Source organism: Falco punctatus (assembly GCF_963210335.1).
Source record: "Falco punctatus genome assembly, chromosome: 1".
Lineage (NCBI taxonomy): Eukaryota > Metazoa > Chordata > Aves > Falconiformes > Falconidae > Falco > Falco punctatus.
In genome coordinates this window covers 118824865-118842683 of record NC_137580.1, presented here as the reverse complement: position 1 = coordinate 118842683, position 17819 = coordinate 118824865, and the positions used below count along the sequence as shown (strand labels likewise).

Here is a 17819-nt window from a genome sequence, read left to right as displayed (position 1 = left end):
ACCTTGCTTCCTGCTTCTTTACTGAGTGAGTCTCACTGCTCCATCTCTTCCACGTTGCATGTCTGTCTTGGAGAGCCTGACTAGCCCCCAGGTAGTGCACGGCTTCTGGTTGGTGCATTGACTGATGCAAACCTGGAGATGTCTTTTTTTTTTTTTTTTTCCCCTGCAGAAGATGAAGAGGGATGTGGTGGCCCAAGAGGACTGTGTGCTGAAGCTTAACCGGGCGCTCAAGGACGCTGAGCACAGCTGCAGCGCCGTGCAGAACAACTTCCAGGAGTACTGCCCTGACCTGCCCCGGCAGAAGCGGGAGGTGCAGCTCCTCAATGATCGCTACCATGCTGTTGCGGACCAACTGGATCAGCGGTGAGGAACTATGGCAGCATCTCTGCTCCTCTAACTAATGCTGGTCCACGCTATCTGAGTCCCAAGCGTACATCCTTCATTGCAGGACCCTGATCCTGACCACTGTTCTGTAATACTGAGGACCAGGTCTGTCCTGCCGTGTGGTTGCCACCTTCCTATCCACAGCACGGGCCTGAGCTTCCAGATAGCTGCGAGAAGGCAGTCTGGAGTAGCTGACTGCTGGCCTTTGCCTGACCCAGTGACCCTACCCAGAGAGACCCCGGTGCTTAACACTTCTCACAGGCATTGCTGCTGGTTGCCTGCCTTTTTCCTTCTCTCGTCTCCCAATTTGTATTCATGCTGCAGTAGCAAACCTGATATACACCAAGTTGTGGTCCCCACTCAGGGACCAGTTGTCACCCCCTTGTTTTTGTTATCTTGGTGTCTGTTGTGGTGACATTCTCACCATAGTGTCTTTTTAGGAACTTGCATGTGAATCTTTGCCCTTCCCCTTTATGTTCCTGTTCATCTTTGTGCTATGCAGAGAGAAAACCCTCAGAAATATCAGCCTTACCTACCAGCAGTTCCAAAATTCCAATGAGAACCTGATGTTCTGGATGAACAACCTGCCCAGGCACCAAGTGAAGACCACCGATGGGCCAAGCCAGATCAATTACAAGCTGCAGGCACAGAAGGTGTGTTCCAGGGCAGGCATCATGACCTGTTAGGGGAATTTGCTTGTGAACAGTATGCAAAATAACACCAACTAGCTCCTAGCTGCGTGCTCCACCCATCACAGCGAATGAACTAGAACAAGGAGACAATAGATTGCAGCTCACATGATGTATCTTGCCCCACTGTGTTCATCTATGCCGCTGGTGTCCTGGTCTGAGCTAGTCACCCCCAGGCTGATATCCTCTGCACCGAGAGGACGCACCCAGACCCTGAAAGCTTGCACCTTGGGCTGAGATGTTGCATCTGGGTCATGCATCCTTCTCTCCTTGAGCAGATCGCAAGCTGACTATCTCAGATGATGAGATGTGGAGGTCTCTGTGTCGGCCAGTATTTATCTCATTTGTGATAAATCAGTGTGGCAGATCCTGGGTGAGAGTGCTGCTGAGAACCTCTAAAGCCCCAGAGACTGTTCTAAATGTCTTTGTGTTCCCACCATTCCCTCCAGTACTAGGCTGAGCTACTGCTCTTGGCTTCAAGAGTATTACTGTGTTGCTGTATTTCAACCAGTCCTTAAAGTCGTGTGTGTCTCCTGCAGAGGCTGGTGGAGGAGATCAAAAGCAAGGAGCCAGAGAAGAACGCAGTGGTCAGACTATCCCGGAACGTGCAGTCCACACTCAATGTATGGCTGGGTTCTCCCATGTAGCACCCCCTTAGTGTCTGACCCAAGAGATCCCAGCTGATGCTTCTGTTTCTGCTTTGAACAGGACTATGAACTCCAAGCAGGCAAGTACAGCTCTTCTCTAGACCCTACCCTGACCGACTCTGCTGCAAAGAGGCTGCGTGTGACCCCCCTACAAGAAAGCATCCAGGCCCAGGTAAAACGTTAAGATGAAGGCATGGAAACTGTTGCCTAGCTCTTTACCCAAGTCCCGTGTCCTCTGCAAGGCCTTAATCCACTCTGATCATGGTCCTAATCCCAAGGTCAAATGTCATCAGGGATCTCTTTGTCTATAGGGCAAAGCAGCACATGAGATCCAGAGTTAGGGGGTGTCTGGTACCTTCGGTTCAGATTGCTGGTGATGCCTCCTTACCATATTGTGTGTGAAGATAAAACTTACAGGGTAGGTGTGCGGGGGCAGGACTGAGCCAGAGCTCCTGGGTGCTTCTTCCAGTTAAACCTCAGTTCTCCCGCAACCCTTTGGGCTATTTGCCAACTGCTCTCCGTGGCCCAAGGTGCGTTTGGAAGTCTGGACCCTGTGTAAGCTAGCAGGCATCTGCCAGGCGTGCAGATAAAGGGGGCAGGATCTGCGTCTCTCTAGAAAGTCAGATGTGAAGACACTGATCCCTGGAATAGTACAGTTCACAAAGTGTGTCCAGGTCAAAGGAGGGGTGGGAGAGTGTGCCATCCAGCAGAGCTGTGTCAGGGTGAGGGGCAAGGCTCTCACTGCTGTTTCTTTTTCAGGAAAATGATGCAACCAAGCTCTACATGGAGCTGGCAGCAGAAAACAAACAGCAGCTCACTCGGCTGGAGTTTGCCAAGAAGATTGTTGAGAAGGTACCGGTTAACAGCTCATAGCAAGATTTGGGGCACTCTAGATTGGCGGTTGAAATGATCTTTCCAAAGCTGTCAGCAATCTGCTCAGCCTGGGATCCCCCCACCCCTCCCCAGATTTCCCCATCAGGTGTAAGGAAGGACAGGAATGGAAACCCCTGTGAGAAAAAGACCATGAGTAACCAGAGTTTCACTGACACTAACCTCAGGTCGTGACTTTCATCACCTCTGTGAGCCCTCACCCCTTTACCGAAGCTCTAGTTCATGCTAGGAAAAAAGATGAGGGCTCTTAAGTCCTGTTCTCATCTGTATCTAATCAACATTCACAGACGGAGAATTTCAGATTCATGTCTGGATGTGGCTGGAATTTAGTGATCGCAGCCTTCTGGAAACACTTCCAAGAAATAGGACTTCTATGCCATTCTAGGGTTTGATTCACCTGTAGGAAAGGTCCCTGGTCTGGCTGACTTTCAGGGTGCTCAGGAAGGACAAGGGATGGAACTGGGATGCTCCATGATGCCACCATGAACCAGCTGTGCAGACAGGACTGGCCACCTTACCCTCCTTCAGCTGCAGATACAACAAGGCAGCACAAAGCCCCTCTGTGGGCTGCTGTAGCATCTCCAAGACAAGGGGAAGACACACCAAATCACTTGCTTGAGATGGTGGGAATGTTTCCACTCTGGTCATTTACAAACAGCCCTATTTGGAGGCTCCCTGGGGATTCTGTACCAGTTCTGTCTCCTGCCATGCCTTGTCATGAAAAAGGCCTCTGCACCAGATTCAAAAAGTGACTTGGTTTCCCTGCATTTCTCTTTTTTTTTTTTTTTTTTTTTCCCCTTTGCCCTTGCAGAAGGAAGTGCATGAGGACATTGAAGCTGTACATGAGGGAACCCAGCAATCTGAAAACAAAGCCACAACAAGCAGGGAAACTGAGGGGCTGAAATCACAGCTGGAGGAGGAAAGGAGGAAAGTGGCCAAGATTGAAGAAGACCTGGAGGAGCACAGAAACAAGCTGCTAATGTTGAAGACTCAGAAACCCATTGAAAGAGTGGAAGAAAAGGAGGTGATAGAATATTACAGAGACCCACAGGTGGAGAGTAACCTGTCTAGGATGGCAAAGCAGATTGAAGAGGAAGGTAAAAAGAAGGAGAGCCTGCAAGGAGACATTGAAGTGATAAGCCGGAAGCTTGCCCAGATGGAGAGTGAGAAGAAGGTCGTTCCTGCCCAGCTCCTCACCAAAGAGATCACAAAAATTGAGAAAGATCCAAGCCTGGATAGCCAAGCAGCCAGTCTTCGTCAGGAGATCAAACGTCTCCGGGAGGAAAGCTTGGCTGCTGCTTCTGAACTTGAGCAGCAGAAGAGAGAGCTGCACATGCTGGAGCAAAAGCAGCCCAATATCCGAGAGAAAGTGGTGGTGAAGGAGCTGATCAAACTAGAGAAAAACCCAGAAATGCTCAAGTCTGTTAGGACCCTGCAGCTACAAATTGATGAAGAATCCTTCAAGAGGAAGTCTGCTGAAGAAGCAATAGTGAAAGTGAAGAATAAGATTGAGGAGGTGGAAAGACTAATTGAAACGGCAGAACCCAAAATTATTGTTAAGGAGGTGAAGCAGGTAGAGCAGGACCCAGAGTTATTGAAAGAGTCTTCTAAGCTTAAAGCTCTGATTGAAGAAGAGAGGAGCAAAAACGTGATGCTTATGGGCGAGCTGGGAGAGCTGCAGAGCCAGTACAGTATTGCAGAGAAGCAAAAACCAAGGATAGAGGTTAAAGAGAGGGTCAATGAGATTTTCCTGGTGGATCCTGAAACGGAGCGGCAAATTACACAGCTGAAAAGGGAGCTGCAGGAAGTTACTCTGAAAAGGACAAAGATTGACAGTGAAGTGGAAGAGGCCTTAGCAGAGCTCAATGTCCTAAGGTCGCAGAAACCAGTGGTGGAGCTTAAGGAGGTTATAGAGGAGGTTGTGAAGCATGAGAAGAGTCCGGAGATTCTCAGGGAAATTGACAGGCTGAAACAACAGCTCAATGAGCTAGTGAACACCAACGGCAGGACCCAAGAGCAGCTCATTAGGCTGCAGGGTGAAAGGGATGAATGGAAGAGGGAGAGATCCAAGGTAGAAACCAAGCTGGTCAACAAGGAAGTCATCCGATATGAGAACGACCCACTCTTGGAAAAAGAAGCTGATCGCCTCCATCAAGAGGTGCGTAACATGTCCCAAAAGAGGAGAGCTGCAGAGGATGCAATCTATGACTTGCAGAATAAGTACATGCTACTGGAGAGGCGAAAGCCAGAGGAAAAGGTAGTTATTCAAGAGGTGATACTGACTCAAAAGGATCCAAAGCTCCGAGATGAGCACAACAGGCTGAGCCGGAGCCTGGACGAGGAGGTGAGCAACAGGCGTCGCCTGGAACGTGACGTGCAGCAGGTTCGTGCACTGGTGGAAGAGCAAGAGAAGTTGCTCAACTTTCAGGAGGATCGAAGCAAGAGGCTTGCGCTGGAGAAGGAGATGAGACAAATTACATTGAGAATAAAGGAGCTGGAGGAGAGTCCAGCCCCAGTGCAAGAAAAGATCATTATGGAAGAAGTGGTCAAGCTGGAGAAGGACCCAGTCCTTGAACAGTCTGCCAGCAACCTGCGCTTGGAGCTGGACCGTGAGAAGATGGAGGTGCTGAACTTGCAGAGAGAATGCAAGAACCTGCAGATGCAAGTTGATGTCCTGCAGAAAACAAAATCCCAGGAGAAGACCATCTACAAGGAGGTGATTCGAGTGGAAAAGGACAGAGCACTGGAGAGTGAACGTGCACGCATCTGGGAGCTGCTGAACAGGGAGAGAGGAGCCAAGCAGAAGGCAGAAGAGGAAGTACGGCGGCTTAGGGAAAAGATCGAGAGAGCTGAAGGCATGAAGAGGACATGGGCTCGCGAAGAGACAGAGCTGCAGAAAGCCAGGAACCTGGCCATCCAGGAGAGAGCCAACCTGGAGAATGAACTGCGGGAGCTGGAAAGGCAGAAACAGCAGAAAGTCCTCTTCCTTCGGGAGGAGTCCAAACTGCTCAACCAACGGACTGAGAATGACAGGCAGAAGAAGAAGCAGCTGGAACATGAGTTTTCTCTGCTGGAGGCAGATATCCTTAGGGAGAAGGACCAGATCTACAACAAGGAGAGGTTCATTCGAGATCTCCAGTCAAGGGTCAACCGGGAAGAAATCAATCATGAGACCCAGATGAGAGAGACAAACCTCTCCACCAAGATCTCCATCTTGGACCCTGAGACAGGGAAGGATATGTCCCCTTACGAGGCCTATAAGAGAGGTATCATAGACAGAGGCCAGTACATCCAGCTGCAAGAGCTGGAGTGTGACTGGGAGGAAGTCACCACCCTAGGCCCAAATGGGGAAGTCTCAGTTCTCCTTGACAAGAAAAGCGGGAAGCAGTACTCCATCGATGATGCGCTAAGGCTGAGGAGGATCACGAAGGAGGAGTACCAGCTGTACCGGGATGGCAAGATTCCCATCTCTGAATTTGCCTTGCTGGTGGCTGGGGAATCCAAGCCTCCCCCGACCCTCTCTATTGGCTCCATCATCTCCAAATCCCCACTTTCATCACCCACCACCCACCAAACCCAAAGCTTCTTCCCCTCAGCCTCACAGAAGGGCTTCTGTGAGGACACATCTCCCATTGCTGGGGTGTATGACACCACCACCGACACCAAGTACAACATCAAGACTGCTGTTGCGAAGAAGCTGCTTGATCCCATGACAGCTCAGAAGCTCCTGGAAGCCCAGGCTGCCACGGGGGGCATCATAGACCTCATTTCTCGAGACCGGTTGTCAGTCCATAAGGCCATCGAGAGGGGGCTGATTGACAGGACCTACATGCAGAGACTGCTTAATGCCCAGAAGGCTTTCACAGGGATTGAGGACCCGGTGACCAAGCGAAGGCTGTCTGTGGGGGAAGCAGTTCAGAAGGGATGGATGACCAATGACACCGCTTTCCCCTACCTGGAGGTCCAGCATCTAACTGGAGGGCTAATAGATCCCAAGAAAACAGGTCGCATCCCTGTGCTGGAAGCTGCCCAGACAGGGATGATAACAGGCAACCTGGCCAACAGGCTCCAGGATGAGTCCAGCTATGAGAAAGATCTCATTGACCCTGTCACTAAAGAGAAGATAAACTACAAGGAGGCCATGGCCCTCTGCCGGAAGGATTCGCTGAGCAGCCTCCTGCTGCTCCCAGCCACGTCGGAGGGGTATCAGAGGTACCACCAGCCGAGCCGTTCCCCCAGGCTCTCACGGTTCAGGCATTGAATGGATTCAGGCATGTACTGGATCTGGTTCCTTCAGGAGCTCATCTCTTCAAAACACCTCTCCCCACGGAGGCAGCAGCGATCACAGGAACAGAGCATCTAGTGTTTAGGGCTGCATACTCTTTATCTTAGCTATCTGCTTCCCAACGCAGCTTGGCCGAGCGCGGAAGAAAGCGTGAGCGTGTGAGCCCCGGCTGCTGCTGTGACAGCAAAGGGGGGCTGACTGCGAGAACTCCACTGGCAGTAGGTTAAATGGATTATGCCCAGAAAGGGGGAAGAGCCAGGGTGTTTTCCAGTTGGGTCATTCTTCTGCATGCAATAAACATAGAAAGTGTGTCCCTGTGGCTGTGTTGTCTCTGCAGGCTGACGCTGCAAAGTGGCTGAAGGCAGGGCTAGGCTTCCTCCCATGCAATCCTGTGCCCTGCAGCCCAATCTACAAAGGGTTTGCAGACCCCTTCTGCCCCTGACCTCACAACAAACCCCCTAAATTTCTTTCTGCCTGTGAATCTATAGTTTTAAAGATTTTGTTTTATTTGTCTTTAAAACTGAAAGCCAACAGGACTTTGCTCCCTGGGCATTTGGACACCTCTGAAAGAGGGACTTGGTTGCCAAAGGGTGCAGCTCCATGTTATGTTTGATCCAGCCTAATTGCAGGCAGCTACCGAATGGAACAGCCACCCTGCCCGCCCCCTACCCGGCTGCCTGTCCCTGATGCCCCTCTGGCTGCAAACCAGTGATGGTGTTGGCTGCACAATGCCTTGGGTCGTTTCACTGAGCTGCTGGCTGAGGAAGCCAAGCTGCAAGCAAAACCAAACCCTATTGAAGTAGGTGACTCTGGGGGCTTGTCCTGTACCAGGCAGATGTCTTGCAAGGGAAGGGATGACCTTCAGTAGCACTGATGATCCTTGCAGTCCACAGTGACGTTGCTTTCTACAGCTCTTGGCCTTGGCTGCAGGATCCACCCAGCAGTACGGGAAAATCTGCACTTGCTATTTCTTCAGGTGAGCTTTCACTCTTCTCCGTCACTTCCACTGCTCAGCCCTTGCTGAAAGGATCAACTCTCATCTCCCAGATGTTCTTCCCTAGTATCTACCCCACTGTGAAGCATCCCCTGGCTTTGTGGGATGAGAAAGATGACTTTCTATTGACATGAGTTGCTCTTTCCCCTCTCTCAGGAGTTGTTTTAGCTGGTACTGTTTAGGAACTCCAATAAACCCAAAATAACCCAGAAGGGTAGAGTTTTTTCTCTCCCTCCTTCCCCAATGAGAGCAGCAGCACAGCCTCTATTTCTGTACAGCCTTGCTGGGATTTCAAGTCTGGGCTCCAAGAAGAAACTGTTCCCATGCTGGCAAGCTCAGCACAATCACGGGTCCTGTTACCTTCCTGCTGGTAGGCAGTGTTCACCATTAACAATCCGAGTCCAGCTATGGAAACACAGAGTTTCTGGTCCAAGACCTGCCCAGGGTCTGTGTTTATTGTCAGGCCTGTGGCTGGCATCTGTGGCCACCTCATGGGGCAATTTGTTGCTTTACAATGGGGAAAACTGTTGCACACACCCTAAAGCATCCATCCCTATCCTGCTTCTTTTTGGTAGGGCACTACTGGGGCATTGCATCCCACTCCTGGCTGGTCTGGACCAGCAGCAAGGGGCTGGAGCTGGGCTGTGATGGACCAGAGGACACATCAGGAGAGAAACTCTGACCTGGCCTCCTGCCAGGGCAAGCCCAACAGCCCTTGGAGCACAGGAACGTGGCCAGGTGAGGATAACATCCCAGTGCAATCAAGGAGCCCTGGGCCAGTGAGAATCCCAGCAGGTCTTCCGGTCCCAGCTCTTCAAAGCTGCTGGGAGCAGCCTTGCTGTGCTGTGGCTCTGCTCCCCTTGGCTGGCTGGAAGCAGGGAGGATCCATCAGGAGCGGGGCTGTTGCCTACTCTGCAGCTCAGCCCTGCCCAGCAGGTGAGTTTGCTGCCAGCCTTCCCCTTGCCCAGCCCTGTGGGGTTCTCCTCCCACCTGCTCCCCTTGCAAATGAGATAAACCCCTGCTTGTTTTTAAAGCAGCACAGTGTTCGCATGGTGACTCTTTCCTGAAGTACTGATTAAATGGTTTGGGGGAATGCTCTGTAACTAAGGGAGTTCTGGTAATTATTCAAAATTATTAACTGACTGCCTAAAGTGCTCTCTAACTGCATGGTGGGAGGTATTTACCTAGGGCTGGGTGAAGGCGTTAGGAGGCGATGAGGCAGTCTAGCTGGCTGAGCAGTCTCCCTTTGAAGGCTGGCCTGCTTTTTGTTTCTGAAAAAAAAACAACCCCAAACCCAACAACAAAAAAACCACTAAAAATCCTTTTCTTTGCTGTCAAGTGGGTCCTTATCTGCAGAAAACAGCTCATACGGTGTCTTCGTGATGTGCTCTTAGGAAGCACCACACAGCCACGGGGCTTCCCCAGAGCCTGGCAGGGTTGTGAGTTGCTCAGGAGCCAGGTAGTGCTTTTCCTCCCTTCCCGGGCGCAGGGCGATGGCACTGCAGCTTGGCTTTCCCAGAGCAGTTATTTCGACATAGCTGTTGTTGGTTCCCTTTGCTGGCAGTGGGGTTGGGTCATAAATGTTTGAAATTCAGCCTGTTGCTTCATTTAGTTGGGCGAGATGAGCTGTAGTAATTTTATTCATGTTTCTGGACTGGATGAATGTCCTTGGTATTTATTTCTTAATGCAGATAGCTTAAAAAAACCCAAACCAAACAACAAGCAACTCTTCTGCAAACGGCTTGTTTGGTACAACACAAGCATTTGTTTGCACAGAGCAAACAATGGAGCATTGTCTGTACAAAATGAATTTACTTTAAAACATGTATGCAAAGGCAGGGAAATGATTCCTATAGCAGAATTAATCCAGGTGTCACAAATGTGCCCCTGTGAGCTGGGTGTTATCACAGAGAGGCCATGAGATGCTGCAGGTGCACATCAGGGCTTCGGTTTTCCCATCATACGGCTCTTGAAGCTGCCATGTGAGCCCAGCTGCTTGCTCTCCCCTGCTCAATCAGAAAACCATCCCTCCCAAACATGAGCAAGTCGGCTTTTTCCAGGCAGCCACTCCAGCATGATTCCCAAGAACAGCTTCACAAGCAAAGCAACCCGCATCCGCCCTGAAAAAACTAATTTGTGCAAATTGCAGAGGCAAGCGAGCTCCCCAGGTCCTGGTGGCTTCTAGACCTCCAGGGGAAGTACAGCCAGGCAGTGTGGCAGGGCCCAGAGGGAGGTGAGCAACAGGTCCCAGGGTTTCACTGTCCGGGATCTGTCAGGAGCTGCGGCTGCTGCAATAGGGATGACAAAGGTCTTTTTGATGTCATGAGCTAAGCAGAGCCACCTGCCGCCTTGTGTTGGGTAGGAGAAGGAACGAAGGATGGAGGAAGCCAGAGAGCAACAGAGCTTGGCTTTAGACAGGCAGGGCTTGGGCTGAGAGGGGCTTTTTCGGGAGGCGTTCTAAAGATTTCTCTCCCCCGTGCAAATTCTCTGCTATCTAGTAGGTGGGGAGGGAGGTTTACACTACAGCCGTGTGTACAGCCGCTGCTCTCCTCTACTGCATTGTTTATCTTTCATGGAACTGTAGGAATGCAGTAGATTTTGAAAGCTGTCACGTTGTGCTGATTTCAGTTCTTAGGATTGCAGTTCTTAGGATGGAACATGTGCACTTGCATGAAAAACAAGAGTGCAGAAGTTTGGCTTCCCTAAGTTAAAAATCTGTGTTTTGAGTATTTAAGTAAGTAGAACTGAACTGGTCTGTGGCAGCCTCTGATGGAATGCAAGCCCATTTCCCCATACGGAGACAGCACTGGGCTGCAGAACCATCAGCCCCTTCTTCTGCAACAGAATCAAGAGCGCATCTCTGCATCTGCCAAGGATTTGGGCTGGAAAGGATAAAAGAAAAGAGTGCAGGAGATGAGGAAAGGAGAAATGCTCCGTGGAAAAAAAGGACCAGCCAGACTAGCCAGTGCCACTAGCCTGATGGGGCGTGCCAAACAACAAACACTGAAGTTTCTGAACAAATGAAAAGCCTTTATTTTTTTCTGTACTGAAAGAAAAAAAAATTATGTCAAAACCACGCCAAAAGTTAGTGACAATTCTCCAAACATTTGAACAGCAAAAACATTTCCAAGACAAGAAAGTGAAGGAAACAGCGTTATGTCTGGACCTATGACAGAAAGCCAGTTTCAGCTGTTAGCCACTTCCAGCCGCGTGCAGCAAGTGCTTTATGCTAATTGAACCTTTTGGCTTCTTGGTCCTAGTTAAAGCACAAATTAAGACACCTGACAGTGCTCTTCAGCTTGTGAAACAGCAGAACGTCAGCTCTGTAAAACAGCTCAGATTAAAGAACTTGTTTAGTGCTGACAAGCCCGGTCTTTGTTAACAGCAGCAAAGAGCTGAGCAGAGAAGTGCTACCATACCCAAAGTGGAGCTCCAGCACGCCCTGGCGTCAGAAACTGCCACCGACAGACCCGGGGATGCTCCGGTCTGTCAGACAGACGTCACTGTGTGTCACCTTATCTTACCGACTAACGCAAGAACAAACATCTGAAAGATGCTCTCATCTACATTTCAGTTTTACGCTGAAAACTGCCTCCCACCCTTTTGCACATAACCTCTTCAAAACGGCTCTACTGGCTGTAGCCCAGACAAACTTGCCCCCAGCAACAGGCTGAGTCTCTAAACACAAGAATGTCCCCCTCCAGGCTCTGCAGCAGTGACCCTGGGTTCCAGCCAGCCCGCTGCTAAATGCCCAAAACCAGGTCTGCATTGCTACCCGGAGCTGCAAGTGCGTGGGGAGGCCTATGTCTTCTCATCTGCGGTGTTTCTGCAGCGCACGTTGCTCTTCAGGACTCCGAGGGCTTCTCCAGGAGAAGTACTGGTGATTGAGGGCTGTCTTGGCCGAGATGCGCCTGCTGGGATCATACAGGAGCAATTGCTGTGAGAGGAAAACCACAGCAGATTTAGGATTTTAAAAACCAAATGATCGATTCCATCTGCACGTGGCTGGGCCCAGATGCTCGCGTTCATCCCGCTTTCAGCTCTCTGGGCTTTGGGAGTAACCCACAGTTGAAGTTACTGTGGGGATTATGGTAGAAGGCTTTCTTGACCCTTGATGCAGTGGTTTCCTAGAGGAACCCACAACGACAGCCCTGCTTCAGAGTCAGGACTGAGCCCTACTTAATGATTTGGTGTTTTTTACAGTTGCAGAGATTAACATCAGAGCCAGATTAGCTAACCCACTTCCAGGTAGGTCAGTCCCAAATATCCCTATTATTTGCCCGGTATGAAATGGTCCTGTCTGTTCCCAGGTCTTGTTCTGAGCCCTCACTCACCATCAGCAAGTCTCTACCATCTCGATCTAAGTTGGGAATAATTTCCTTCAGCTCTTTCCTTGCCCATCGGGGAAAGTCCCCCTTGTAGTCAGGCAGCTGGGTCACTCCAGGCCAGGTCGCTTCAGTGGGAGTGCCCAGGGTGCGAAAGATCTGGAAAAGCTGATCAATCTCAGAGTCCCCTGGAAACAAAGCCTTCCTGGTCACCTGCAGGGGGGGGAAAAGTGCCAGTTCCCAGCTTTCCATCAGCTGCGTGCCTCAGTTCCCACTGCCAGCAACCCCTTGTTCCAGCAGATGCAAGCAACTGCACAGACCTTACAATGCAGTGGTTCTGCCAGGCAGTGACTGGGAAAGTCACAGGTGTCTGACTGCTTGTCTCCAGCTCCTCTCCATGGATCCATGCTCCCCTGAGGCTGTCCCTCTTTCAGCCAGTCTCTTATCCCTCTTTGTCTCCAGTTTCCTAACAGCCACTCTTGCCAGCTAGTTCCCTCCCTGCCTACTTGCCCAAGCTCTGCTGATCTGCAGTTTGGGGGCTTTGGGAACTAGGCATAGTGCAGGGATAACAAGAGCTTTTCAAAGTGGAGTATGGACCCCTAGGAGACCCACTTTGCCATGTTGAGAGAGTCCTCATTCTCTACAGCCCACTGTGAAGACATCAGCAAGAGAGCCATCTCCTCCCAGGATCAAAATGCTGCAGCAATAAGACTGAAGTTTCCCCATCTGCAAGAAGAGGCATCACGTTCCCATGCACCTGGAGCTGCAGCCAGACTACAGAGGCTTCTTCGCCTTCCACCAGGCCCCTGAGGGTGGCAGATTTCCTTCTGAGGCTGCAGCTTAGGATCAGCTAACCAGCATGGGGTGGGACCACAGTACCACAGATGTTCTGCGTCTTGTCCCTCCTTCCCCACTTCCCATTGCAGATCCATCCTCCCTGCTCATTAAAAAGATTGTTTAAACCCATTCTACCATTTCTGCAAAGATGCAGCCGATGCTCCAGATATCCACAGCAGTCGAGTAGTATTTGCATCCCAACAGTATTTCAGGGGCTCTGTACCACAGAGTCACCACCTGGTAAGGAACCAACAAACGAGATTTGTCATTTCCCTGGGTGAAACCAGAGGCATGGGATCCTCTCTTCTTAGCTGTAATGCAGTGACTGTACAAATCAAGAGTGTGTCAAGGCCATGCTGAATTAGCAGATGCCTTAGTGACAGCAAGATTGGGATTAACAGATCGTTCTTCAACAGAACACTCTGGAACAAATAAATATACCCTGTGCAAAGAAGGTGGGAACCCATCTTGCAGGCAGGCTAGGGTAAAAGCAGTCAGCACACTTTGTGGGGACATGAGGTAACTTGTTAGCTGGGGATTAGGTTAAGAGCACATGACTGGGCACAGCTGTGCCCAGTTATGAATGAGTAACTTGTCATGTTGCTGTTGTTCACCCACTATGGATTGTGTACCCCGCTCTCAGGTGGTAGGGAGCCTCAACAATACCTCATGAGTGTATGTCCGCAGGGGGACTCCAAAAGCTCTTGCCAGTCCAAAATCAGCCAGCTTAATTGCTCCTGCATTGTTAATGAGCAAGTTCTGCGGCTTCAAGTCCCTGTGGATGACTCTGTGCGAGTGGAGGAAGCTCACACCCTGCAGCAGCTGGAAAAGGTAGTTCTAAGGAGAGAAAAGATTTCAGACAAGACCATGATGAAACCACTCTGAAAGCTGAACCGTGTGAACCAATACACTTCGGATCATTTATAGACCTGAATAGGAAAAAAGACCTTGCTATAATGCAATGCCAGGCTTGTGGGACACTAGAGATGCACAATAACTTTCTCCCACCCTACATGGGGACAGAGAGACTCCAATCCAACCATTGGCAGTCCCTTCTACCCATCCATTACTCCATACAAAGGCAATTAGCAATAGATCCCTCAGTTGTCCTCTTAATAGCAATTTGTTCTGCAGTGAGATGGGCTGGAGAGCCTGGAAACAGCTGGGAAATAAACACGCTGAGCAATAGTGCCACGAGGATTTCCCAGCTGAAATGTTTGAGAACTGAGGGTGAATGCCTCCAGCCAAGGATGAATCTCTTCCAGACATAGTCTGGGTAAGAGCAGCTCAGTGCTGGCGCTGCCCAGCAGACGGCAGCAAGAACACATGCTCTCTGCCTTGTCTGTTAGCACTCCTTCCACACTGTACCTTGACCAAGCTTAAAGGAAGCTCTCCAGTTCGGGATGAGTCCATATATTTCTTCAGGTCCTGACTCAGATACTCAAACACCAGATAGAGCTTCTTCTGGCTGTGTATGACATCCAGGAGCCTGTAAAAGAAATGCAAATGCTCCCTTCAGTACCTTTCAGCACCTTCTCCAGACCTTTGCAAATACACAAACATCCCTCCTCCCACAGCTGCCTCTGCTCTTCAAGTCCTTTGGAGCAGAGGCAGGCAGATATAAATAAGTAGCAAATAGTATGGGGCAGCATCATCTTGGACCAGCTTGTGTTGCTGGAGTGAAGTAGCAGTGCTGTGAGTTATTGCTGTGAGCCAGGGAAATGCAAGTGATTCCTGCATTTTTCTGTTTATTTTGCTTCTGTCTGTGCAGTCAGGGGAAGACAGGAAAACCTCTCTTGCTGCCTGTACTCAGAGCTCCCCGTGCAGAAGCCCATCAATGAGCTTGTGTGGACGATTCATCCAGGTCTTACCTGACTATGTTGGGGTGCTTCAGCTCCTTCAGCAGTGAGATTTCTCGGATCGTGGTGCTGGGGACGCCCTCCATCTCCCTGCAGCAGAGATGGGCTGTGTGGTACCCCATTCCCCAGTGGGATCCCACAGCCTATTGAGGCCCTGTGCCCCTTCTCTCCTCCATGGTACCCCATCACCTGAGGGAATCTCATACCAGGCACTCTGAGTCTGGGACAGAGCCGTGCGTGAGGCTGGGGTGAGGCAGAGGGAAATGGAGGCACAGGGAAGGAGAGGGAGTGACCTAGAAGTGCAAGCTCTTGGGCAGAGCTTGTTTGGGAGCACCTGAAGGTACATTCGAAGAAACAACAATGGTTTAAATGCCCAAGCCTTGCTTTTTGGATGTGTGGGGACATGAAAGCTCTTTGCCCCTCAGGCACCCACCTCCATCACCCCGAGGGGCCACCACCATGGGGTGCAGTCCCACCACCATGGCCCCTGGTCCACACCAGCAGTGCTCATCAACAAAAGAGCCCAGGGCCGACCCAGGGGATCAGTAACGAGCTTTCATCTCCTCAGTCCCCAGCCTGGAGGGGTTGAAGTCAACCCTGATGGGAGGCTGAGCCTCACCAGGCACCAGCACCACAGCCCTGGGGCACAGGCCACCTCCCAAAATGGTGGCCTCTTCCCCCTGCCCTGCGCCACCATGGAACCAGGGCCAGGTAGCACTGGGCCAGGCCCTAGCTGCTTGCAGGAGCTGGTAGAATACTTTTTCCCCTCACATCAGGCTTTTTTGAGCCTCTAGCGCCGTTTTGGATGCTGGGCTGGGCTCAGGGCCCTCCTGCTCAGTCCCATGGCAGGCTGGGTGGGCACTGGGCTAGGCCAGGCCATGGTGGCCCCAGGGCCACGGCTCTGCCCTACTCACGAGTCCAAGCGGATCTTCTTGAGGGCCACCAGCTGCCCTGTGCGCTTGTTGCGAGCCTTGTACACCACGCCGTAGGTGCCCTCCCCGATCTTGTCCACCTTCTGAAACACCTCCTGCAAGGTGTCCATGCCGCTGCCTCAGCCTGCCGACGGCAGCAAGGGTGGCTGGCGCCGCTTTCTGAGGAGAAAAAATGAAGGGGGGGCGGGGAAGCCAAATGCACGGAAAGTGTTTGCTCTCCCCGTGTGTCCCCTGAGCTGCTTTTGGGGTCTGGGTCCCCCTTTGCTGCTCCCTCAGCTTAGGGACCTGCCTTGAACTGAGGCGGCTGGGGGTGTCTGGGGGCGGCTGGGGGTCGCCACGCACCAGCTGCCCAGGGCTGGTGGCTCTGGGGCCTGGGCTGTGTGGTGTGCTGGCTGAGGCAAAAATTGAGCAAAATGGATGTAAAGAGGCACTTTGGGCCTGCAGGAAAGGCAGAGGGGCTGCACAGGGCCAAGGGAAGCTCTCTGGCTATTTCTGCAGTGCCTGGCATCAGGGGACATGGTGCATAATTAGGGCTCCCTGGGACACGCTCAGGTCAAACACACAGCAAAAATGTCTTTTTTTTTTTCCTTTTTTTTTTTTTAGGTTGGTTTTGGTTTGTTGGTTTTGGTTCGAGTCTTGTGCAATTGTCCCTTGAACCTCCTTTCTGTGGGCTGCACCGCTTGGTCAGCCTTTTGGAAGGTGTCCTTGGAAGGGATTAATCATTGACTTGACAGCTGACAGCAGACAAGATTAAAATAATATTATGCACTGTGGTACCAGGAAAGGTAGAGCCACAGGGACTGTCTTCTGGAGGGCTTGGGGACTCCATGTTTCTGGGTGGGCACAGCAGGACATGGCAGCCCACTGACTATGTGGGTCCACGGTGCAGACCCCAACTTTTAAGTGACCTAAAAAGGAATGAGCTCATTGCTGAGCCACTGGCTCAAAACCTTTTTAAAATTGATCCTGATTTTGCTGATTTGAAAGAACCAAAGAGTAGTTGCTCTGTGGCTGAAGAGGCATCCACATAGCCACGGCAGACTCCTGTGTGGGTTCTCCAGTGGCTTGTGAAGTTGAGTTTGCACTCACATCTCCATCCGGAGTCATTGCCAAATTTGCCCTCCTCTTCCTGGCTGGTTGGGTTTGTGGGTTTTTTTTCATAACACTTGTAGGAACCTGGTATTTTGGATATTCCTAGTCCTGGTATCTTGGATATTCCCAACTCTCTGGCAAGCTTGGCCATTTGGATAAAATTGAAGCGTGGGAAGGAAGGTAGAACAGACAGCAGATGAGGTGTAAACATAAACACATTACGACAGACTCATCATTGCCTCTTACAAAACCAGGTTAAAATCTTGCCTCTTGAGATCATGTTTTTGGACTTGGGTTGAACAGAGAGTGTGCCAAGGCAGGGCTTTTGGATCTCTGTCACTGCGTGAAGAAAAACATAACTGCGATTAAAGATTATAGCAAGCACTGTAACTACTGAGCCATCTCAGCCCCTCGAATCAAGCCTCTTGGGAACAGGGGACTTTGCCAATACCTGTTGCATTTCGATCTGCTGCTGTGCATTGTATGGCTTCAGTCCTTATTTTCTGAACATTTCACCAGAAAATCTGAGCCAAAAGCAGAAAAGGCTGTAGATGGCTGAATTCTCCCGCAAACCACAGTCCCAGTTCATTCCACATCCAGGGATTCCTGCAGCACAGGAGCCTTCTCTCTCTTGCACTAACATTTTATTCTCATCCTACATTAGTGATTTTTTTGTCTTTTTGTTGATGGTTTAATTCTGCTAGGTGGGCCTGGCACCATGTTCTTAAACCAGAGTGGCTCTGATGTAACTTCATCTCCTCTTCTTGTAACTTTTTCAAAGCCTAACACTTCCTTACGCACTCCATGCTTAGGAGAAGGTAGAAAATTGCATTTTGCTAAATTTTCTCACATCACCCATGGGTTTCTGCAGGGCCTAATGCATT

At 50.7% G+C, this 17819-nt stretch overlaps 2 protein-coding genes across 4 annotated transcripts in view; one reads left to right on the top strand and one right to left on the bottom strand.

Moving 5' to 3' along the window:
- The window catches only part of EVPL (envoplakin), a 28160-nt gene extending 20953 nt beyond the window's left edge, over positions 1–7207 (top strand). For both annotated transcript variants that reach the window (XM_080393456.1, XM_080393457.1), the window contains exons 17-22: positions 170–363; positions 887–1037; positions 1613–1696; positions 1782–1892; positions 2480–2572; positions 3423–7207. In XM_080393456.1, coding sequence (XP_080249582.1) covers positions 170–363; positions 887–1037; positions 1613–1696; positions 1782–1892; positions 2480–2572; positions 3423–6872 — 4083 coding nt within the window. In that variant the 3' untranslated portion in view covers positions 6873–7207. The remainder of the gene's footprint in view (positions 1–169; positions 364–886; positions 1038–1612; positions 1697–1781; positions 1893–2479; positions 2573–3422) is intronic.
- A 1837-nt stretch (positions 7208–9044) lies between these two features.
- On the bottom strand, positions 9045–17724 carry CDK3 (cyclin dependent kinase 3). Of its 2 annotated transcripts, XM_080388367.1 has the most exons (8): positions 17387–17724; positions 15826–17274; positions 14924–15001; positions 14421–14541; positions 13719–13889; positions 13188–13289; positions 12225–12428; positions 9045–11827 (listed from the first exon to the last, which is right to left on the bottom strand). In XM_080388367.1, the coding sequence occupies exons 2-8, from the start codon at positions 15951–15953 to the stop codon at positions 11702–11704; spliced, it is 930 nt and encodes a 309-aa protein (XP_080244493.1). In that variant the 5' UTR covers positions 15954–17274; positions 17387–17724; the 3' UTR covers positions 9045–11701. The 2 variants fall into 2 exon arrangements, with proteins under 2 accessions (XP_080244493.1, XP_080244492.1); XM_080388366.1 differs by having other exon boundaries at positions 15826–17724.
- Between the last annotated feature and the right edge of the window lie 95 nt (positions 17725–17819).